Genomic DNA, 25,546 nt, shown 5'->3' on the forward strand with positions numbered 1-25,546 from the left:
AGCGAGGCTGAAAAGGGACGAAACTTTTTATTGCCAGTATGACAATATTTGATGATTCCTTCTCAACTTAGGTCCTTTCTGGAAGATTCCAGATAACGTATTCTCGAAACTCTGGAAGCGATTTATATCTAAATTTCCAAAAGTACTTTGAGCAACCCTAATAAATAAGAGACTATATAAAAAAACAGTAAAATAAATGGATTGAGCTTCTTCCTGTTTATTTTATAATTGAGGAGCTTCTACTCGATGATTACTACTCTCAACTTTGCTCTGCGATCAAATCTGATGATTTTCCATATTCATCGCTTATTATCGTCTTATCTCTCACTTTCAGTTCTTTAGCTGTTTTTAGCAATTTATCCTGCCTGTAAGAATTGTTACTTTCCTCCAAGCTTTCCTATTCATCTGGCCTAGTTTTTTAAGGAGATCCCTAAGACGACAATATTTTGTCAGTTTTTAAAGAATTGCTAGTAAGATCCTATCATATTTGTGTTTATTGAATTAAATTCTTTTGTTATTGTTGTTACTTACCTCGCTTGTCTGTCAGTAACGTCATAACAAAGCCCATGAAATTCATCTTCGCAAGGAGTGCAAGATTACGCCTGTCGTTGACAAGAGCCTTGAGCACCATACAGATACGACTTGGCTCAATTCCGCCCCCAATTTTGATGGAGAGCACCCTGGGAGACGAGTCCGAAGCCTCACGTCCCTCTCCACCTACTTCTCCAGAGGACTTTTGGCTCGCTGGATATTTAGAGTGCCCCCATGCCGCACAGACACTAAGCATTTACAAACATCATGCCTTTTCCGGGATTCGAACTTGGACCCTACGGTACGGTAGTCGAATTAAATCTTTCGTCCACTTTGTGATTAAAATTGATTGTGCCTACATTTACCACATTCCGCATAACTGAAAGATTCAAAATGCAATTGATGAGAAGAAATACGAGAATCTATTTGAAAAACTACACTTGACCATATAGCCAAGGTCGTTTAGAAACACATCTTCTAATTTCTCAATCATATATAATACTGAGCCAAAAAATACTTCAAAAAACATATCGTATTTTTAAAAACAATTTAAAATTTTCTTTTAAAGGAAAATAAAATTAAAGTAGAACGAAAATCTTATTTTTAGCTATTTATTAATGTTCAACCAAAATTAGAACTTTTCAACCCAAAATTAAAATTTTCAAAACGTTCTAAAAATGTGTCTGTTTAATCTGCTTTGATGGAATCACAACGTTGTGTGTCTACTAATTGGGACAAAACTCTACGGAACTGTCTAACATAAAAACTCTACGGAGCTGTCTAACATAAATACTTCCTAAACGCTTCTATTTAGATTACCTATGAAAATATGCCATAAACCCTGATACGCCTTTTTACAGTCTAACATTTGGCAACAACAATTTGAAAAGTGAAATGCCATTTATAGTGAACCCACGCAAAATGCCAAAACTAAATTAATAGCCCTTCTGGGCAAATTGCTTCTTTGCCAAAATTACGTTTGAGTTGAGTGTGGCTTGAATAAGTAAAATACTTATAGTTAAGATTCTTATTAACCGCTGCAGTGTTTCATTGTTGTTTTTTGATGGAATGTATTGTCTTTAATTTAACGGATACGCATACTATTAACTTTAAAATCTACATTTTTTATAAAAGTTAATATTAATTGCACATTTTTGAAGGTGAAAGATTACTTCCAGTCTGTTAGGCATTGCTGAACGAAGACTTTAATTAAATTATGTCTGCTTTCTTTGTTATTGTTTAAGAGTGAGCATCTATAAGATATCGTTATTAAAATTCTTATAATTTTGTTAAAGGAATTCAGCTCACAGGTATTCTGTCACAATGATGGCAGACAATTGAGGATGTATTTTCAGTGTAAAGAAGCCCTTCTCTAGTTTCGTTGATGATGCTTCTGATCATCTGTAGCTAATGATGCACAAGAAACTTTAAAATAGCTTTTAATTTTTTTAATGTGAATGCTGAAATACTGGTCTAATAAATATCTATTTGTTTATTCCCGATAATTATTTAAATTATGCAAAATAACATTTTTAGGCTGACGTAAAGTTTTGAATCGTATTGACGTAAAGTTTTGAAATTGACGTAAAGTTTTGAAAAGTTTTGAATTGGTTTCTAGAACTTTAAAACATAACTTTATTCATAAGTAAGAAAAAAAATTCTTTCTAACGAATGCAGCGCTCTCTGTCGAGAAAATAATGATTATCTAACAAAAAAGCATTACAATTTCCGAAACGTTAGGAAAAAAAGGATTGGAACTAATATCTCTAACTAAAAAATATGATGAGTACACCAGATGAGTTCCTTGTACGGAATATTAAATTATATGCATGTTTTCTTGCATTTCATTTGAACTTATTGGATTGAATTAAATCTACTTCGTCGATACCGCATAAACCGCAATAGAATAAATGCCCTCTTTAAAATTCACTATATTTGTTTACCATAGCGACATTCTCTCGCTAGGTTTACTTTACAGAGTTACACTTCATTCATTTTTATAACGGTATATCGGCAGTTATGTAGCAAAGTGTGCGATCCGAAGATCTTTACTCCCATACATCACTTAAAGTTAATAGACTTGAAAAACGTAAGTTCGTGAAATTTCAAAAATTCGGAGGTACGTCTATGGCTGGAGCAATTTAATGTCATGCGAAATCGTCATCTTTAAAAGCAGTCTCTTGAGTAGTAGCAATCTCATGGCTCATTTTTATAAGTTACGTTTCACAGTTATCACCGCGATATCGTGCGACGTTTCCGGCTTAATTAGATTCAGCCACATGGACACATAACGTAGCAATATCAAAACAGAGCATTTTTATAACTCAGAAAGCACAAAGAAATCTAAAATGATGTATAAAAGAAATCAAATAAACACATACGCAAAAAAAAAAAAAAAAAAAAAAAAAAAGTTTTTCACAGACGATTTAGTATTTCTCATTCAATTAATTCAGTTCTAACTTCGCGACAAGGCAAAAATACATAAAAACTCATAAACATACATAAAACTATATTAAAAATTACGAAGTAAATCTTAAACACTTATTTCCGCTAATAATAAGCAGGATTTAATTCGCAATAATAAAAGGCGTTGTCTTTGTTGTTGCAGAGCTGACTTTCTCTAGAATGGCAAGAGATATACTGTTATGCTAAGTTTCAAATGTAAACAAATATGGCCGTCATGGCAAAAATAATAAGGCTTAGTGGCACTTAAAAAACTTTTTAAATTGTTGATAATTCTACAAATATTAGATTTATTAAAGGCATATAAACCTTAACCGGAAGATAAGAACAACATAATTCAATCATTTTTAAAGCAAAAAATGCACAATTTACAACATATAAGAATAAAGAAACCGAGATCACTGAGCCGAGTAAAATATATACATATATTTACATATTTTTGGTGCGGCCAATTGCAACCAAAATACGAGGTGCACATCTACATGTTACAACCCAGGCAATCCAAGACACATGTAGTAAAACTCCACTCGTCAGGGCCATACAAAAACTCTTACTAAGAACACCAAAATACTATAGGCCTGAACTCCAGTGGGTACCTGCCCACACCGGAATACTGGGTAATGAAATTGCAGATGCAATAGCCAAATGAGCAGCAACTGACCCCCACGTTCGCACACTTTGACGTGCCTCTCCCGGGCTCGTTCTTAAAAGCTGAGCTCGAGAGAGAATTACTAAAAGTTGGCAACATCTGTGGGAGACAGAGACCACTGGCAGAAGAGTTCACAGATTTTTTTCCAAAAGTCTGCCAGCTTCTAAAAAGTGGCTCGTTTCACTTCACTCAGTTTCTAATAGGACGTGGTCCCTTCATGACTTACCTGCATCGCTTCAGACGACGCGAAAACGACCATTGCTCATGCGAGATGGCAGGAGATCCGGACCACTGTCTGTTCGCTTGCACAGAGACCGCCAAATATCATCTTAGGCAACCAGTAACAAACCACATTCATGAATGGGCCGAAGCTACTTCGAAAAATCGCAATGCATTGAAACGCATATGCGATTGCATAAATATTGCACGCAAAATCTCAGACAGGCTGGAGTAATTCTCAGCTGCTATCTTCGTCACCAGCACAGCCCCTATATGCTCTGTACCTGTAATGAACTAATTTTATCTTAAGTTAGCTTATTCGGCTTTTCCCTGTATAGAATTCTCTTTAAACTGTAAACCTTGAATTTTACCTTATTTTATGTATTGTTTTCACTGTTTTGCCTTTTTTTATTTTATGTATTATTTCGCTTTTTAGTATTTTACTTCTTATTATTTTTAGTATTGCTATTTAGTATTTAGCCCGATTTTAGATATTACTTTTACTGTTTTATCAGTCACTTTGTTAATTGCTCATATATTGCACTGTACTCATTTATTGTTCACGTTGTGGATATCTTTTGTAATCACCTATCTATATCTCTGTAAATATGTAATTGAAATTGTTCTTCTCACCCGCAATGCACCCTTCTTCCATCACTGCACTATCGTCTCGTCCAGCATTTTTTCCACTGCCTCTAGCACTCGTACATGTTTCGTATGTGTTACATGTTTTGGAGAACTTTTGATATTCTGTGAAGTAAAAATGTCTTTCGAAACGAAAAGAAAATAAAGTAATGTGACAGTGGAAACGGAACTAGATGCCTTAAATAACTTGAACAAAGGGGAAAGTGTAAACAAAATTACTGTGGATTTAGGTGTTGGACGGACTACTTTGATACGATAGAGGCATTACCCATTTCAGGACCAATTTTACAAGAGAAAACCCTAAAACTTTATGAAGAATGTTAAGAAGTAGGATCTGGATTTACTGCTCGTGCTGGCTGGCTCGACAGATGGAAAAAGCGGTACGGCATGGGGAAAAGCTCTCTGCTGACTTGTAAAATGCTGTAATATTCAAGGATAATTTCCAAAAACTAATTGAAAAGGATTATATACCTGCAGATCAAATTAAAGCGGCACCTGTCTACAAAAGCAGCAAGGAGAGAGTCACGAGCTTGGCATGCCGCAATGTAACCGGCAGCCATGAGCTCAAACTAGTGCTCATTAGGTAAGTCAAAAAATCCCCGCGCGTTTAAAAACGCAAAAAAGTACACTAATGGGACCTAAGCCAACTATGATCTTCCTGTTTGGTACCGGTATTGGTAACCAAACTCCTGTTAGGTACAAGGCAAACGCATGGCAATATTTAACGATTGTTTTCATCAGCAGTTCGTTCTATCAGTGGAAACGTTTTTTAAATAATAAAAATCTACCAAGGAAGGCGATTCTCGTTTTAGAAAATGCCTCATCCCATCCTTATGCAGAACAGTTACGAAACAAAGAGCCATTTTTCTCCCTCCTAGCGTATATTCAGTGTGTCAGCCATGGACTAGGGCATTTTGGAGGCATTGAAGAAAAATACAGATGTAAACTTCTTTCATCTCTTGGCCTAGCCATGGAGGAAAAGTGCGATATGATCGAGAAACTGAAGAAAATAGATATGTTGGATATTGGTTGAACGAATAGCTCATTCTTGGAGTGAAATCGAGCAGATAAGCCTCGTTCGTTCCTTGAGAAATTTGCTGGACCATTCAGGAAACGGATTTTACGAAAGCAGAGAAGAGAAAGAAAATTGTGAAATGGTTGACATACATAAGAAAATTCCAGGCTGCGAAGATGTTAGTGATGATGATGTTGAAGAATGAATGGGACAAGATGAAAATTGTGAAATTTTAGGCCATGCAGAAATAATTGCACTGGTGAAAAACAATGTGGATAAACAGAAAACGAAGAGATTGAAAACAATGAAAAAGCTAAAATGATGACCCATAGTGGAGGACTGAAGGCCACTGAAGGCATGCTTGGTTAATGGTGCATCTGGTATGGATATTTTGTTCCTCCGTCGCCTACGTGATTAAGCTGCACGACGACGAAATGAGTGAGATAGATAATCTACCATCACATGATATATCCAAGAACTACTAATAAATTTTCTTCATTTTTGTATGTAAATATTTTTACTTAATTACCTTAGTGTATTTGTTCTTTTTATTACTCTTATTGTGCTAGAACTTGACATAAAAATTAACATTAATTTAATTGCATGCTGTATTTTTCCGTGTCCAATATCATTTTACAAATGTCTAACAGTTAAATATTCAGAGTTCTGAAAAATCCACCTCTTATTCCGCAAAACTCGACGTTTCGGAAACTCGACAGTCTCTCAGTCCACTTTTTGTCGAGTCTGCAGGACTGTACTGTAATTATCAAAATAACTTCTCTCAAACAATACACCTTGTTTGATTCTCAACTAATCACTATAACGAAGTACTTACTATACTCAAGCTCTAACAGAAACCAATGTGGCCTCTGACGAACTATTAATTTTTTGTAGACAGACTGGAGCTTTTAGAGTCTTCACACCTAGCATTCACAGTAAGCCCCATTCCACATGGCATGAGTTACACTTAATTTATGCTAGCTTGAAACTCTCTTTCGAGTATTTTTAATTTTTATCAGATGCTGGTCTGAGTGAATATATGTGACATGAATCAAAGACAAGCTAGCGTTTAAAGTAAGCTTAATTATTGGTAAAATTTAAACAATTGCCGCAGAACGTTACTGGCAACTTCAAGTTATTAGTTCAAATAATAAGCTTAAATGAATTCAATCTTAAAATAAAATCATTAACTAGCATTTTTTTAACCTGATTCTGTTCTATCCTTGATGATTTTGATTAAACAAGCATACAGCGCAGATTTTTATCCAAATTAGTTTGCCAAGTGAAGAAAAATCTTTCATTCCCTTGTGTAAAAAAACAGCTTTACTGTAACTAAATAGGATTAACTGAGATTGAATCGCATGATGAGTTAAACAAAGCTATCTCTTGAAAGCAGTTACTCAATTCTGCACACGTGCTCATGTGGTATAAGCGTGTAAAGTCATTAGGATTTTTGAAGCATGAAACATGAAAAATGAGCAATGCCCTCGCCAGGACTGGAACCTGGACCTTTCGAATACGCGTCCAGTGTCCTATCGTTACACCACGAAGACATGCACAAAGAAGGGAGAAAATATCTTATAGATTCCCCTTTTCTAAGGGGGACTGGGGATTAGGGGGCCCATTCGCGAAATTCTGGTGGTGAAGAATCGTCATCTACCACCTTTTGTAGTTCGGGCGCCAATGTTAAGTTATTTTGATGCTGGGGATGTGAAAAATGAGCAGTGCCCTTGCTCATTTAACCGTAATTTGTTACTAGCTGAATTTTGTCCACTGGCTGTCATGCCCTTCGTTGCCGTTTCTTTAAGTGGTGGAGAATGTAAGGGATTATCACCCTTTCCCATGCGTTATCTTGTGATGTGAATAGTTAAGGCTTCCAGCTAGCAAGTGAAAGATCAGTGGCTCGAATCCCATTCACAGCTCAGTTGACTTTTCCTGCCTCAAGATCCAAAATAAAAATTACTAATAATCTCTGCACTCTCCCGACATAACTAAAACATATTCTATCTCTTCTAAAACTTCTTATAAAACTTCTTTCTTATCAGTCTAAAAACAGGCTTTTCAAAGCTCTAAACGGAGGTGCATATTTACTGTCAAGACGTCAAACTGCTAAGCAAAATTGAGCATTCCTAGATGCTTACAAATTTTGCGGAAATATCCTTTTCTGCATTACATTTGTTGAACGGCCGGAAGTCGTTTTGGCGTTTAATTTTTATTTCTAGTTACAGCTCGTAGTTTAACAGAATATAATTTTTTTTTTAATTTTGGTGTTCTTTGGTTTTGTAATTCAGTTAATAGGAAATGTATCGTCACTAAATGACTAATTACTTTAAGGTCAAAACGTAACAGAAGAAGCAGGTAAGATCACATTTTAAATTGCGCTTGTTGAATTAATACTTCATTACTGTGCAGTTAATTATTAGGTAACTAACGAATTAAGTGGGAAACATATTCAAACATACGCTTTAAGCCAGTTCTGGTCTTTCGTACATTAGCTTAACTATATTTGTAATTATTTAAATGCCTTCATATTATGATAACTTTAATTAAAGTGTTTTAACTATACCAGAGTAATTCTCAGATTTGTTATCATAAAAGTTAAGGAGCAAAGTTTATTAAAAGATATGTAAGAAGTTTCAAAATGATTGATTGACTAATATCATTTGAACGGTTTATCGTAGACTGGTGACTTAAGTTATAGTAATTAATCAACTGAACACTTTCGAATTATACTAATCTTGTTCTCATTATAGGCTTTAATAAAATGTATAAAAATTATGTTTTTATGGTATCGAGCTTTAAAAAAATTCTAGATGTCTCTTATCCTACTAGAATTTTAAAATAACGTCCTCAGAACAAATGCATCTTTCTGCAGATTGTGATAAAACGTAGACGTAGTAAATACTCTCTATTTCTGGAATTAATTTCAGGTTAAAAATTGCCTAGTGTAGTATTGTAATAAAAATTAATGATAATTGTCTTGTCGTTTCAGGTGTGTTTGCAGTTAGGACGTGCGATGACAACGGAAGATGGTTTGAAAACAAGACAAACTTTTCTCTGTGTGTTGCAAATATGGCGGTATGAAACTTTTAAAGGATTTAAAAATTTCGCTTTCTGATTAAGCTTTTAAATTTCAGCTAATTCTTTTCTTCTTTGGTATTAAAACTGTTTGTTATCTGAAATATCAAACGCAGAATTAAAAGATAAACTGAGTATCCTCCGAAAACGGGGAAGGGACATAATTATCAAGCACAAATTTTATGACCGAATTCTTTCAGTTTTCATTTTGTACTATTTTTAGGCTTTTAAGAAACGTTTCCGAATTGAACTTATTAAGGGTTATGAAGTACAGGGTGGTCGAAAAATCGTGCTTGTTAACAAAACACACACAAACACAAAAAACGTTAATAAAACGCCTTTTGGGGCGTAATATCAAATATGAGAGCTTTCAGATTTTTTTTCCTTTGTTGTATAATTATTTCATTATTTTATCTGGGTAATCTTCTACCCAGTTCCTTTTTATTCAGAGCAATTATACTTGCATTAGGATTTTATCTGGGTAATCTTCTACCCAGTTCCTTTTTATTCAGAGCAATTATACTTGCATTAGGATCATAAAGCTAGAAATTTGTGAAAATAATTTTGCAGAGGAAAGGCAATCTAATTATCAGATATTTTTGAATATTTAGAGATAGAATATGTTTTAGTTATTCCTAATACTATAGCTTTACTGTACTAGTACATTATCAAATCATAATACAGTACGCAGAAGATAAGCGAAAATTCAAAACAAATAACTTTATTTCTTACATACATAAAATGCAAATATTTCTTCAATAAACCAAGAAAATTAAAGAACGAATGAAATTAATTTTTACTAAGCCAGGCCCTTTCTCATAAAAACATCAGATTAGTGTCTGCCAATTTCAGAAACGTAATACTCCTACTATTCAAACAAAATCCGAGGGAGAAAAAGGTCTATAAAACGCCTTTCTCTTCTCAATAGCTGCTATAAACTGCCGTAATTGGGGAGCTAGACTTCAATCTAACAGCACTCTTTCCAGTTAAGTAGAAATTTATTTTGCCCGAAAATCTGCTCACGTTAGTCGTATTTTCTTGCCCTAACTGGATATAAAAAGGCTGTAAAATGATTTTTATCGTGTTTACGTAAAACTGGAAACTACAGTTGCAAATTTCAAATGCAGACAAGAGAATGTAACAATCTAACTATTCAGTTTATCTTTTCTGTCTGATGAAAATGCCACAAATGTAGGATTTTTCTTGAAGGGCACAAATTCAGATTGCGATAATTTGAACCATGTGACAGCTTTTAATAATCCCTTTTTTTTTTTTTTTTTTCCTAAGCTAGGTAGGATGAAGCATTGCTAAGGAGAAAAGTATTTTCCGTAGTTTAATTAGTCTAAAGCAGAAAACATATTTTAGCCGTATGCGATCAAAATAGTCGAAGGTTTCATTATGTATTGTGAAACAAATACTGATGAACTGAACGCAAAAGTATTGTTGCGAAATGCCCAGCTGCGGTACGATAGCTTCCCCGTAAAGTAGGCTTAGGGTTGCCAGAAAATGGGCACGAAAAGGCAGGGTTGCCAGATTCGGTGTCCAGTTGAAATCGCGCATTTGGCGACAAAATTGGCGATATGCCATAGATGGAGCGAGATCATTTTAGAACGAATTCTTACCGGTTTCCCCGAGAATGTTCTCGAAAGCATGTCAAAAGCTATAAATATCCTGCCTACTGTACTTTAGTGCTATGCCGTAAAGCTGTCTTCACCGTTATAGCCTGATGGCTGCGCTGCTAATTATTTCAGCATGTTTATCACAGTTTTTCGAAGACTGTAAACGTGTCTTTGGAACTTTTCTGTGTAGTACTGACGAATAAATTGTATTTTTAATTCTTCATAAAATGTTGTCATCAATCACTCCAAATCCACAAACTCGTAGAACGAAACAATATAAAAAAATTTTGATTTAGAGATCCTCTATAGCTATGTTTGTACAGATTTTGAATGCAAAACTTTACAAAACAACTTTAACGTCAAGAAATCGTACATTCAAAAGCAGGTACAAGATCTCTGAGAACGAATGGTAAGATTTCATGAGGTCTGAGATGAGTTTATGAAATGCATTGAAAATGCTTTTATTTAATACAATATCTATTATTAAATCATGAAAAATCTGTACATTTCTGCATTGCAGTGTAGAAAAATGGAGGCACTTTGAACCACCAAGTTTCAAACGCATGTAGACCAGCTTCTGAACATGTGGATCTGGAAGCACAAATTTTGAATTTGTTTTTCACTTATTTCATCTCTTGTCCGAATTTAATGAATTTTTTTATTAATAGACTAAGCGATTTAAAAGCAATCTGCTACTCCGGCCTAAAGTAAAATGTTTTTATATTCCACATGCTAGCATTTCACCGTTCATCAAAGCGTAAGCTGTCCTTCAAATTTTAAATACAAATCTAACAATTTAAAAGCAGTCTGTTGTCACTAGTCAAAATAAAATATTTTTTTATTCCATGGATCAGTATGCTGCCATTCTGCAAAGCGTAATAGCTTTAATGTAATTTTCAAATTTAATCTGTCGGTTATTGGTCGACAAACCAATGCAGTTTTATTAATATTTTTAAAAATTTTTTAACTTGATTGATTTAAATAAAAACATTTTTAATACACTATACATCTCATTAATAACTTTCATGAATATTTTAAATTGTTTTATATATATTTACCAAAGTGTTTTAACGTCATATGATACCTAATTAATATAGAAGTCTTTGTTCTTCATTTTTATGGCTCTTTATATTTTTATTGGTAAATCCTTATTCGAGGTATTATAGTTAACGAGAACTTAAAATGCAGTAGTGTAGCCTAGACCTGTGTTAAAAATTCGTAGGTAATTTCTTTTACATTCATTATGTTTATTGGGCTCAGTCTATACTATATCATATGACAATGTTAGTAAACATTTCTTGGTCTTTTGCGATGTTTTTTGAGAGCATTCCAGCCGGCCATTTCATTGCATAGGTAGAGAAAAGAGAGGAATTTTACTACATAAATAATATATACGACTACTGTTCCGTGTAACTATTGCGCTATTGCGCTTTCTATCGTTAATATCTTCAATGGAAATAAAAGGAAAATCAATGATGTTCCATTTTTAAAGGCCCCCGTTCCTTATATGAACTTCTGAGTATACGAAGTATTCCTTCCCAGTGTGGCTTAATATACGCTAGTCAAACTAGGAGAGTTTTGAAACACATAAAACCTCCATTTCCCAAAATTCCTGGTCAAAAAATCCCATTTTCCATTTCTGAGCAGCCAGAAGATTCGCCAATGGAAGGAACTTCCATCGGCGAATTCGATTTCCTACAGCCCTTTCCCATTCATAAAATTCTTTTAACTTTTATTAATGATTCCAATTCTTATCCATCTTTACCTTCAAAGTTTAAGCAAATTAATCAATAGTTGCTTTCTGCCTTTGTCAATAGATGGTGCCAGCAGCTTTTTTGGTCATCCTTGGCTAGAATTTTATAAAGTTTTAGTCTGTTCTTTTCAGATGAGCCAGTGCCTCCTAGATATATAAAGCCGTCGGACTGGTCTGTGACGTCACGAGCACTAGGCCGTAGAATATGAAACGGCGGAACTTCCGATAGCGATGATTTCTCCGTGCATACCTCCGTGCATACCATGCTGATGACCTCAGGCATTGTGTCCCCAGATAATTCTAAGCCGAAAAGAAAAATTGAAGAGAGTAAAACTAAAAAGTATCATTATCAGTATCAATTTGCTTTAAATAATGAACTCTCAAAATAATCCAGAATCTATATTTCCACAATAAAAAAGTTATGTTGCTATCGGAATATCTTTGAACATTACAATACAGGAGCAATAAAACTCATTAAAGATGCATTAAAATTTCATATGTAATGTAATAAGATTTGATATATACTCCAGCAAAACTTGATTATCTTAAATATCAAATTTGGTTTCATGAAATTATTAGTAGAAGCTGAATTTTCAAATCATTCAATTAAAAATCAGTTCTAAAGACCAAAACTGTCCTTGTTCCTCGCACGAGTAGGTTGCGCATTATGAGCGCTCCGCCGGAGACGAGTACGTTAGGACCGAAAATGGCGCACGGATGGACGTTAGCGTTCCACCAGAGATGCCTTCTACAAGTTCGAGCTGCGTTGGGATTACTCCGCAAACTCAAATCGATGACGCGCATATAGATTATTACCGCGAAAACTTATCGCAAGTGGAAAAATAAATTGATGGACTTAAAATAGCGATTATGATAAACCGACGACTACATTTAGCTGCGGGTCCTGACGCTACTACGGATACTATGAAGAAGAATCTACAAATCCTCCAAGCTGAGGCAACTGATTTAAGAGATAAGTGTAATTTGACTTGTTCCCCCCTCCCCGGGGTCGACGTAGAGAATTCTGCGAAGCTGCTTGCTAGGATCTGCACCTAGGCAGTCTCGGCCACGGGGGTACAAAATTTATGAACTTGGTAGTTCTAATAAGGCCCCGGGAAAGGTCACTCACTGGCCGGCCTCGGGGTCTGGCATGTCCTGAGCGGTTGGATCCGTAGCCAGGGGTTTTTTCCCCCGGTTTGCTAGGTAACCGCCCTCAGCGACGGCTCGCCCATGCGCCTGGCAGGAACTGGCAATTAACGATCAGTGCTGCCTGGTGTCTTATCCAGGTGGTGCGCTGCTCCCCTGGAAGGGTAATAGTAGAGGTTGAACCTCCACGAAGTGCCCAAAGGCGGAGTGGACCTGTAGTGTGATTGAGTTCACGAAGCAGAAAATGCCCAAATTTTGCTTGCTTGCTTGACTTGTTCCTCAGGCATTGTGTCCCCCAGATAATTCTAAGCCGAAAAGAAAAAATGAAGAGAGTAAAACTAAAAGGAAAATCAGTAGTAGTCTCATTAATATTGATAGTGATGGATTTAAAATACCTAACAAAACAGCTAATTAACAAAAGTTAGAAAATATACCTGCGAACAGATTTAATATTTTAAATGAAAATTCTGAAAACGTTGATAGTGCTAATGTTAGGGTTAACCCAGACGAACAGGTGGTGCAGCAGCAGCCGATTATTAGCCAGACCCAGGCCTTCCCCCCTGTTATGGTCAACCCCGGAAAATTAACGCATGGGGCCTTCTTAAAAGAATTGTCTGAGATGATGGAAGCTAATTTTCTAGGAAAAGTAAATGGAGAGCTTCTAAAAATTTTACCAAGTACTGCTGATGACCACAGGCTGCTTACAGCTTTGTTTCCGGAGAAAAACAATTGAGCACTACATTATTAATGCAAATTAAGCAAATTATTATGCAAATTATGCAAGACCAATTAAAGTGGTTTTTCGAGGTTTGTCCTTGACCACAAAAATTGAGGATATTGCCAGTGTTCTGACTGCCAAAAGTTTCGGAATTAACAAAGTTACCCAGTTAACAAGACAACGAACCAAAGCTCCCATGCCTTTATTTCTAGTGCAGGTCATCAAGAATGATATAGCTGAGGAAATATACCATGTTACGGATCTATTTCTCTTCGCAGTCAAGGTAGAAAAATATGTATCCAAGAATCAGGTGTCACAGTGCTATAACTGTCAAAAGTGGCACCATTCTTCGAAAAATTGCCATTTCGCTCCACCCTGCGTTAAATGCTCACTTGAGCATAGAACCATGGACTGCCCTGCAAAAGGAAAGATAAATGAACTGAAGTGTGCGAACTGTTTAAAAAATCACGTGGCTTCCTACCGGGGTTGCGAGAAATTCTCAAGGAACAGAATTAACCCTAAAAAAAAAGGACAGTACAGTGAAAAAAGGCATCTCATTTGTAGATATGTTAAAAAATCAGGCACGTATGTTCAACGATAACTCAAATGTTCATACCCCAAAATCGGCTTCTTCTGCACAATGCGAGACCTCTAAGAATACCGATAATATTAAGCTAACTGAAGTGATAATGCCTTAAAAAAAGTAAATATGTCTAATGCTAGTAATTCAAATGTGAATATATCTGATAATGTAATGCATAACACCCAGAAGAGGCCGCAAAGCTCAGAATTTTTAAGTTTTATCAAAAATATATCAGAGTTCACTAATATTTTAGGAATCAACAACATCAATCAACAACATGAATCAGCAACATCAACTAATGAATAATGTGTTCAAAAACTATCTGCCTAATATTAAAGAGTTGTCTGATCCAGTTGATAAACTTTTTATGTTTTATAAAATTGTAAAGGAAATCGATAATAATGTCTCAGATTAATCAGGATAGGTCTCTTACTATCTGATACTACCCACTACCTATTGACTTTCGATAGGATTAGCAAATGCTTAGCCAAATTTGCGAAGAATATTTTTTTCAATAGTTTTTGACAAATTCCAAATTCTCTGCATATACTTCATTTCTGGTATGTTTTGTAAGTCTCATTCAACAGCTGTTCAGGCCGCCCATTTATTACACTCCACGATCCTATTACTTGATAGTTATACGTGATTATTAATATTTTATTTTATCTTATTACTTATGTTGTAAAATTGACTTAAAATTTGAGCTTAATTCTTAGCCCTGCCCCGACCAATGCCTGAGTTTCAAGTCAGTGCACTTCTTTTCCAGCCATTTCATTAGATCTTTTCACCGGTAGCTCCTCCCCTTAGCCAAAGGACATCTTTCTCCACCCATGCTTCGACCTTTCTATCAGTCCTGCGAAGAAACCAGGTTAGCTGTTTCTGTAGACATTGTTACTTGTTCTTCATCTTCGGACATTGTGCATCTGAGTAACAACGAACTGACCTACTGATCTGTATATGCGAGAGGCTCATCAATTCTCACGATATTTTTCTCCCATCTGGCTCTGCCATGTTATGTAATTAGGGACGATATGCTCTTCTCTGCACGAGTTATACACAGGATGCGGCTAACCAGCCTAGGTGCCTGACAGCCTAGGTGCATAACACTGAGCCTTCTGAAAACCAAAACTCCTAGATATCTTAAAAATTTCTGATATGTTGTTTTTATCTCATCTGTAGATACAATATCAGATGTTTTTATAAATCATATTCCTTGAAAATCAGAATTTAAAATTTCAGTAAGGAAAAATTATATTTATTAGTCTTAAATATACTCTCAAATGTGTGAAAATTATAACATATATATATATATTCTGTAGCGAAATTCTCGCAATCTTATTTAATGTATGGAAAATTGCCTTATCAAGAAGTCTATCCACCAATCATTTCTTAACATAGCCATCGTATTTAATTATCTTATATATATATATATATATATATATATATATATTCCATACATTAAATAAGATTGCGAGAATTTCGCTACAGAATGAATTGTATTATTATATTCTTAAGTAACTTGAGGTAACAATTTTATCCAATTTACACTTTTGTTAGATTAACTCGTTTAACTTTACCATTAGTTTGAGGCCTGTTAGTAGTTAATAATTGTTTTACATTATGATTTCTTAAAAAGTGCCTTAATTTGGAAGAAGCAGCATTTCTATCACTTAAAATTTTGTTTGGTACATGAATTTGAAAAATTTGTCTGAAACAATTTATGTAACTATCTGTAATTACACTTTTAGAAGCAAAAGTCCATATATAATGAGTAGCATGATCAATAATTAAGTGAATATACTTTTTAATAGAATTATAATAGTTTAAACCACCAACAGTATCAATAGATAATAATTCAAAAGGTTCACATTAAACCGAATCTGTTTTGTTTACTTTTCTTATTAAACTGACACACTTCGCAATGTTTACAAAAAATGCTAACATCTTGGATAATTCCTGACCAATAATATTGACAAGATAATAAATTTAGCATTGAGGACACACCAACATGACCAAAATTAATATGAGCCATTTTAAGTAATTTAGTACGAAGAGAGATTGCTATTATGATTTTGTATATTCCTTGCTTTTTAATAGTTAACACATCATTAATTTTTTTATATTTAGGATTACATTCATTACCTAAATTTTGATGCTCTTTAATTTCTCCTAATGATAATAAATTAACTTGCAAACTTAAATTTGACAAATAGGATTGCTAGTTAACATATCAGCTTCAATATTAGTAGAACTATTTTCATATTTTATATTAAAATCATGCATTGATAATTTTAAAAATCATCTAATTAACCTACCTGCAGGATGTTTAATGTTCTTAAGCCAAACTAAAGCAGCATGATTAGTATATACAGTAAAATAATTACCAAGTAAGTAATAATAAAATTTATCTGCAGCATCATTAATGGCTAAACATTCAAATTCAGTAATTGCATAATTTTGCTCTTAAGACCTTAATTTTCTAGAATGAAAAACAGTTTGGATGTAGGTTCCCATCCGGGTGCAGTTTTAAAACTGCACCAACAGCTACTTTAGATGCATCTCTCCCCCCAAGTTCTCTCAAATTGAAGATCTTTTCAAATTATTCAATTATATTGCTGAATTTCTGGGTTTATGCATCCATATTTCTAACTATGCGATTAAAATATCACGCATGTAACTATATAAGCATAATACCCACTAAGTTTTCTCATCGTGCAAACTTCTAAAATATCCCATATGTATAATAATATACATACACGAAAGATTACTTAAAAGTAACGTCCAAGCATAAAGTTTATATTTTAAATGTAAAAATATTTTGATGTGAAAAACATGAGTATAAATCTAAATTAATTGCTGGTATGTAATGGACAACTATTGCTGTTACCTATATAAAAAAATACAATGCAACAGATGAAGCCTTTAAAATTATTTATTCATATCACATATTTAAATACAATTCCATAAATTTTTAATGTTTTAATACAAAAACAAGAAATTCAATTACAAAAATAATAAAATTACATATATATTTACTAATGCATGTTTACAGAGTAATTAAAATTTAAAAAGTGAAATACACTAAATTTTTTTTCCAAACCAAAAATTATATTGGTACATTCCTAATATATTCTTTGTGAATTTCTAATGTTATAGCGGATATTAAATTACGTTAGTTAGATATTTGCAGGAAACTCATTAAAATTTCCTTTCAAATATTTAAGGATCAGTTAACACTACATATAGAAAATCTGATCTTGCCAGCATACGACCTCCAGCCTTTTCTATGGCTTATACAGCAACGAGCTTCGAAGTATCATTACCCCTTGATTGTTTGTAAACGAAATGTAAGTTGTTGCTTCAAATAGAAAGCTATAGACTGAAACCTATTTATACATGTTGGTGAAAGGTAAAAATAGTAAGGTAAAAAACCTTACTATACATGTTGGTGGAAGGTATATACTTGTAGAAAGTTTCCACACCAGAGTAAGAGTATTCTACCAAAAATTTATTGAATCTTAATAAATTAATTAGGAGAAAGCAAAGCTCTGAGACACCTACCCGAGAATATGGAGTTACTGAGAAGTCCTTCCTAGTTATATTTCGTAGCCAACTCTCTCTAAGAGCATCATTTTTGGGAAAGGAAAATGTACGCACCTTTTGAGTATAGTTCGCCCGTCTCAAGCGCAACCCTGGTTGGCATTCTGCCAAACCACATTGACTCGTCCAAAAGGGGCGGTATTACTTGCTGCGACGTGAAAGGTCTTCTCTTCTCCGGAAAGAGCTATGCTGAAGAGAAAGAAAGTCCCCATCCTTCCCTATTTTGAGAATAATTCGGTCCGAATGGCGCATGCGTGCTTGCGCTCATGGTCGCGGATGAGGCGGTTGAACTTTATAATTTCCCCGACAACCAGTTACGCAACATTTAAAGGGCATATTTCCTGTAAAAACAGTACAAAAATCAGTTATATTATAAGGTATATTCTCCCACTTCCCTAGCGTGCCTTCGTGGTGTAACGGTAGCACGCTGGGCCGGTATTCCAGAGGTTCGTGGTTCGATTCCCGGCGAAGGCGGTTGCATATTTTTCATCTTTCCTGCTTCCAATTAACCTAATGACTCTACAATATAAATACTAAATATTATAACAATTTAAATTTGCACATTCAAATCATTGCATAATTATACATTTGAACTTTGATACACCATAAACCAACAAGAACAGTGGAGAATTTCAAACGTCATTTAAAAATCTGAATGAACCTTCAAGAAATTCGTACCTGAAGGACACCTAAGCTTCTATAAAGACATCTATTATTATTATACTGAAGTTATTGCTCGCATCAATGATGATAATTTTGATATTTAAAACATGCTAAAATAATCAAATGAAAATAATATCATGTTCAGCTGAATCATGTTTAGAATATTTAGAATATAGAACAGTAAAATATATACGTGAAATCTGAAGAAAGACTTTGTTTGGTAAACTAAACACTATTTATGAGATGTTAAGATGAATTTACTGCCCTAATATTTAAATACATTGTATGCAAATACACAGCATACATTTAGAAACCACATAAAATACATCTTTCATTAGTGATAAATTAATATATAAATTAAACTCACAATAAAAAAAACTCTTTTACTAGCCTGTTCTTCAAATACTGAATGCTTCGATCCCATAGCTTAGAATTTTCCCATTCTCGCTTATACGCACTTACATTTATTCACATTTATATTACACACTCACATATTAGCGTACATACGTTTGTTAACTGATACATGTAATTATTAATTTAACTATATTTATTGCATAGGTTTAATTTTAATTACATTTTAAAAAATTGTTAAGCTTTATATAAATTATTAGGTTAAAAATTAGTAAAACAGTAATGAAATAATAACAGACTTTTATAAAAGAATATACGTAACATTAGATACTGCACACATAAGATTAAAACTTCAGTGAAGCATTTAAACAAACTACATTAAATAAATTCAGTATTTAAATTAAGGTTGAACTTTGGATTATGGTAACTTGGCGATTTCTTGGCGAAACTTTGGCGACCAATTCTGCTACAGCAACCCTCTATTTTTTTTCCGCCGCCATTTTGTCTTCACGAAGTAAAGACATGTTTCTTTTCTTTTTATTTACTGAACACTTTTTCCAACAATCTACTAGCCAAATTACACTTATACTAGAAATTTTATCTAATAAAACTGCTTAATCATGACAAATATTCACTGCAAAATTGGGAAAAAGTGCACAATACCATACTCCTTACGTGTTTTTCAAAATAACACATACACATAAACCATGTACACGTCGACTTATTTTTACTTAAAAAAAATCCCAGAATTACACAAAAATGGCATTGCGCACACTCTTCACTATATCCATGTACACTGCTTTTTTTTTTCATAAATTAGAAAAATTTCACGAAAATACATGACAATTTTCTGAATCTTTAAACCCGGTAAAAAAGAACATATATGAAATTACCTGATCGCGAAAAAGTATATACCCTTTCCAAATATGAACATTTCCACATATAAAATAAATAAAATATCCAAAAACTTTTACCTCTAAATCATCTATTATATTATAAACGTCACCAACGAATTCATACCGCAAGCATTACAAATACTTAGTGTCAAATATTTAAATTATTTCCATGCACGTTTACTTCAACTAAAACGTATACCAAATTCCTACAAACATAAAATTCACAAAATAACTATCATTTAATTAAAATATAATTAAATTCAAAAACACTACTTAAAATATAAATAAGCACATACAGTAAATTAATAAAAATTAGCTTACAATTCTAATTACTTTAAACTAAATCATTGCTAATAACAATTTTCCCAATAATACCAAATTACTTTACTTCCCCCTTACATTTAGAACAATGCATAAAAATAATATCCTCAAATAATTAAAAATACTAACTTACCTAATCTTCTTCAGAATCTTGCTTACATGGTGGATACACTTTTATTATGTATTCAATACAATTATTGAATGATTTTTTCTGCGAATTTTAACTCCACACTTCCTCCGCTAAATAAAAAGCAAAATCCTATCACAATGCCTCGGAATAGCGCTTTTTATAGCACTCCACGTGCCCTCTATTGTATTGGTATGTGCACCTGTTTCCGGATCTTTAAAATAATATTTGTGGTTCACAGCAAGATGTTTAAAACCTTCATCTTCCAAGCATTCATACGATTTTTCACTTTAGACAGCGCCATACAGTCCCAAAATTATTCAACCCTACTTCACACAACACACAATGAAGCTTAATACAAAATAATATACAGCCATAGATATTTTTCCAAATTCTCCCCTTTTCCGATTAAAGAACCGTAATTCGTCCATTAATATCACATGACATATCCCATGATCTCTCATTTCCCTCACACAAAATAATGCGTAATCGGAACTGAGTACTGCTCACATTATTACCAAAGTCCCAGGTAGTAACCTTTATCGCCTCCAAAATGTCGCCAAACTACCAGTTACCATATTCTAAAGATCAGCCAAAATTAATGATAATAATAATGGCTAATCTACTAATTTAATTTAGAAGCACCTACAGTGTATAGAAATACGGAGATAAACATAATAGCTATACGTGTGTTACTTAATAATTAAGCAATTCATACTTAATTTAATTCAACATTAGTAATAGCAAGCGTTTATTTCAATGTACAAAATATAAAGTTACATTACAATATATACGAACTTACCAAGTATTTCTTCTCCTCGAGAGCACGTGCTAACATTCCACTCTACGTACACCGCAATGGCTCCGCACTTGAGAATCCAAATCTCGAGAACATCACGTGGATCTACTAACTTTGACGTCACAGTAGTTTCTACAACCTGTCCGTTGGCTTTATAATCTAGGAGGTACTGGACGAGCACACGCTTCTCTTTCATCATTTTCACTCCTGCAGCTGAAGAGGCATGTTTCATCATCGAAACTATAACGTTGCAAATATTACATTGAGTCTTATTGCTCTAAGTACCTGTAACATTTGTTCTTCGGCATGCTGCTGTGATTATATTTAGTTAATTAAAAGTTCAAAAGATTGAGTTTCAATTTTGAATGTCATAACTTGGCGATATAGATTTTTTTGGGGGGGTGTAAAAAATTAAAAAAATAATTTTAAGTTATTTAGGTACATAAAATGATAAACTATTTAATTAAAATTTTAAAATAATAAGAAAAAGTCGAAAATTTTGAGATTATATTTACAAAGATTTAACATTCATTAAATTTGAGAAACTTGCTTAAAATTCGATGTACTTTCTACGATGTTCTTTCTTCGATGTACTTTCTACTCTAATCATTATAAGCATAAATGAGTTAAGAATTCAAAGTGTTTTACAGAATTCAAATATCAGAATGTCTTTTAAAATTACGGTAAAAAGAAACATTCTTTACAAACAAACACATAAGATTTGTACTTTTGCAACAAGCTGTGCATTTATTTAAACAGTTTAATTAGATATATATTCTACATATTTATTTAAGCAGTTTTACTTAGGCTCCTTAGCTTTTACTGAGGCATTTTTTTTCATCATATTTTTTCTTTCTTCGTATAAACGTTTAATAGCTTTTGTGTGTCGTCTTAATTGCAATATTCCTCTCTGAGCAATGGCAACAGCTCGCCATCACGACAGCGTTTCATCATCCTTGCTTTACTTTCTTAAACTTTGTTTAATGCTTTAGTAGGGTTTTTTTTCTTCAATTTGTTACTAGTCATGTTCAATTTAATAAGCATGTCGAGATAAGAGTGCAGAAAATTAAATTTGAACTCTCACTGTAACCGAATAAAAAAAATTAATGCGTCTTCTAGTGTAATTCTGTTATTAGTTTTAAATGATTTCCCACAAATTTCTGCATTATGTACTGCCCAGGCATTTTTCCTTCTTAACAACCCTTTTCTTTCAACATTTGTGTCTTAATCTAATTTTTTTATATCTGGACGCATAAAATTACCTTATTGAATTCTTTGCATATTTGGGTATATTTTAATCATAATATTTATTGTTTGCATGAATTATATTAGCACAGTAAGGTAAACTATAGATTAATATAAAAATAAAACTACAAGAACTCGCGATTAATCAAGCTGAGAATTAACTAAAACTTCTCTTTAAAACATTTCTTTAAAAAGTTAAACTTTTTATTTATTTATTGCAAACGGCAGAAAACGGTTTATTTATTTATAGCATTTGGTTGTAACGAAAGTTTACCGCTAAAAAACATTCTTAATAAAGTTAGGGAAAAAAAACACATGAAAGCAGCTCCCATATTACGGGTAGTAATCACCCCTCAAATATATGATTTTCTGCCAAAGTTTTGGTAGTTTTTCAAAGCCTTCGGCCCAGAAACGTGGTGGCCGCGATTTAAAACAGATCAATCTCATTCCGGACGTCCTGTACAGAATGGAAGATAGCACCAGCAAGATATAGCTGAAGGTGTGAAAAACGTTAAAAGATATAGCTGCAGGTCCTAAGGGAGCGATGCCGGGACTATATGTGGGTGTGGAAAAGGTCTCATTCGAGTCCATACCGAGTCCAGATGGTAAATGCAGGCGCATGTGGTCTTGCATTATCTTGATGGAACAATACCTTTTTACGCTGGAACTCAATTTGACGTTTTTCGTTGATAGCAGCGTCAACACGGACTAGCATCTCGTTATACACCTTACTGAGGGTTTTACCTTTTGCCAGGTAATCTCTGAGGTAATTCCACGGCAATAATACTAGATACAAATTGTCGATCTTTCTGTTAGTCAGATTGCGCTTTACGACACTGCCGATGGGCTCACGGGGTGCCCTTTTCGGCCTGTGTTGAAGTAAATTAACTTTTCGTCGCAAGTGACGATCTGGTCCAGAATTCTTTCCTTGCGTTAATATTTGAGCAGATTAGCGCAGGCCTGAACACGGCTGTCTTTATTTGCTTGAGTCAGCTCATGCTGCATCCAGCGATTGAACTCGTACGTCAAGTTTATGCGATGCATAACGCGACTAATAGACATGGCACTAACGACTAACTCCTTAGCAAGCTCTCGAGGGGATGCATACTGATCTTCTTCTACAAGTTCTCGCAGGCGGGCCTCATCAACATCAGTAGTTCGGCCAGAGGGCTTTGCTTCTTGAATATCATTTGGAACTTTTGGTACCAAGCCTTTACAGTGTCATATGATACAACATTAGTACCTAAAGCTGTATACATGATTTGGTGACATTCTGTTGCTGACGTTTTGCAGCAGAACTAGAAGTAAATGACGGTTCTAATCTGGTAGCGTGACACCTTGTACTGAATGGTAACGATATTTTTACAAAATTTCAGAACACAGTGTTCTGAAGCAATTCTCTTTCTTTCAAATGCCAAAAATCGTTTGGCAAAATATGATCTAATATGCCAACGCAAACTCTTCGCGCAGACGATATTTGCGGTGGCGGGAAACTTTCGTTAAAACCTGATATTACTACAAAACAACTGTTTAAAACAAAACAATTTACGGGAAAAATGAACAGGAATAGAAAGCTATCTTAACTAAAAGTTTTAATTGACAATTTTATACGAGTCTGAATTTTAATGACACGGTCAAGTTCTCTTTTATTGCTGTTTAATGTCATCTATAGCTTAGTTTTTTTTTCCATTTCTGATGATGCTCATTCTTCATTTAGTTACAGCGTGTTCTGTCGCTCTGGATATCAATTTAATTAATGCAATCAAACAAATTTATTTTCTACATGAAACCGCTTGAAAATTCATGTCAATTATTAATATTATTTTCTGTTAATTATAATACAAGTTAATCATCTTACACACGTTTATTTTAACTACAGTGCAACTTACTATGGTTCCGTGTTGACTGTGGAGGTCTTTCCAGGATGTTACGTTAGTAAATTGGGAAGTGAGCATTGATTAAAATTATCAATATCATAATATTAAACTTTTTATAGCTTTAATGCATAACTTTAACAAATAAAGCATCCGCATAATAAATTATGCGCTAGTGTTATATCATGATAGCATAATATAATTTCATTCACATATGTCTTATTTACTACTGAACATCATTACTGTGTAATTACTATTATCAATGTTGATACCAGATTATGAGGCAGGTAATTGTATGTGTATGGGTAACATAACAGAACATTTCAACCAATATTGTATCAATCACATAACATAGTATATGAGTAGTTATCATAGTGTAACATAAAAACAAAATATGCAAACAATTATAAATTTCAGGTATATGCGTTGTGTAGGCTAAACCCATTCTATGACTAAGGTCCAGTGTAAGGAATTAACTACAATAATTACAAGGCTAAGTAGGTAAAATCAATGTAACGTTTATTAATTTACATTTAATTTACATTTTTAACAAGGGTGGCGGCAGGTCTGCCTTAACTCTGAAGAAACAATTAAAAGACATACCTGCTTACAAATTTAACAATTTCACCTTTCGAAGGCATCAAACAATATTTTGGGTACTTGGTACGCGAGCTGGAAATACCAATTTCGTCGGTAGAGGTTTCTGTAAAAGAAAACAATCAGAATTAATAATGTGCAACACTTTCGGAGGCCAGGCTCTCCGCCCCACAGCCGCTTCCAACAGGCAGGACTCCGGTCATCACCAAAACGCTGGCCATTCTGCAAGTCTGGCGCTACAACTCCTTCCTTCGGGGTAAGTTGTTTAATTTCTTCGTTTACTCAGGAACACCGTCTGCTGATCCCCGCTCTGCATCTTAGAAGTCATCGAAAAATAAAAAAAAGTCTCCTTGGCCCCTTCCTTCAAAAAAAAAAAAAAAAAAAAAAAAAAAAAAAAAAAAACGTGCCATTCAAAATGGTTTCCTCGTCACCTCCGAAAAACACTGCGCATCCACTTTAATAGCTGGCGCGTTTCTTGAAAATTTGGCGTAGATGGTGATCAGCAGGAAGCCAAAAACCTGCAACCCAAACTGAGAAATCTTCACGGGAAAGGGTTTCCCGACTACCAGAATAGCCAGTTATCTCCATTCATCCATTCAGCTTCCAAGGCCACACCAAATCTGTCAACAAATGCGCAGACAAAAACTAAGGGGG

General features: G+C 34.1%; 1 protein-coding gene across 1 annotated transcript in view; it reads left to right on the plus strand.

Moving 5' to 3' along the window:
- LOC146998093 (corticotropin-releasing hormone receptor 1-like) overlaps positions 1 to 25,546 on the plus strand; it is a 315,521-nt gene that overhangs the window by 185,741 nt on the left and 104,234 nt on the right. The window contains exon 3 of the mRNA XM_085812363.1: positions 8,515 to 8,600. Within this exon, the coding sequence (XP_085668489.1) occupies positions 8,515 to 8,600 (86 nt within the window). The remainder of the gene's footprint in view (positions 1 to 8,514; positions 8,601 to 25,546) is intronic.

Source organism: Stegodyphus dumicola, chromosome 3 (genome assembly GCF_044657685.1).
Source record: "Stegodyphus dumicola isolate Sdum_Otavi_A_Nest chromosome 3, ASM4465768v1".
Classification (NCBI taxonomy): domain Eukaryota; kingdom Metazoa; phylum Arthropoda; class Arachnida; order Araneae; family Eresidae; genus Stegodyphus; species Stegodyphus dumicola.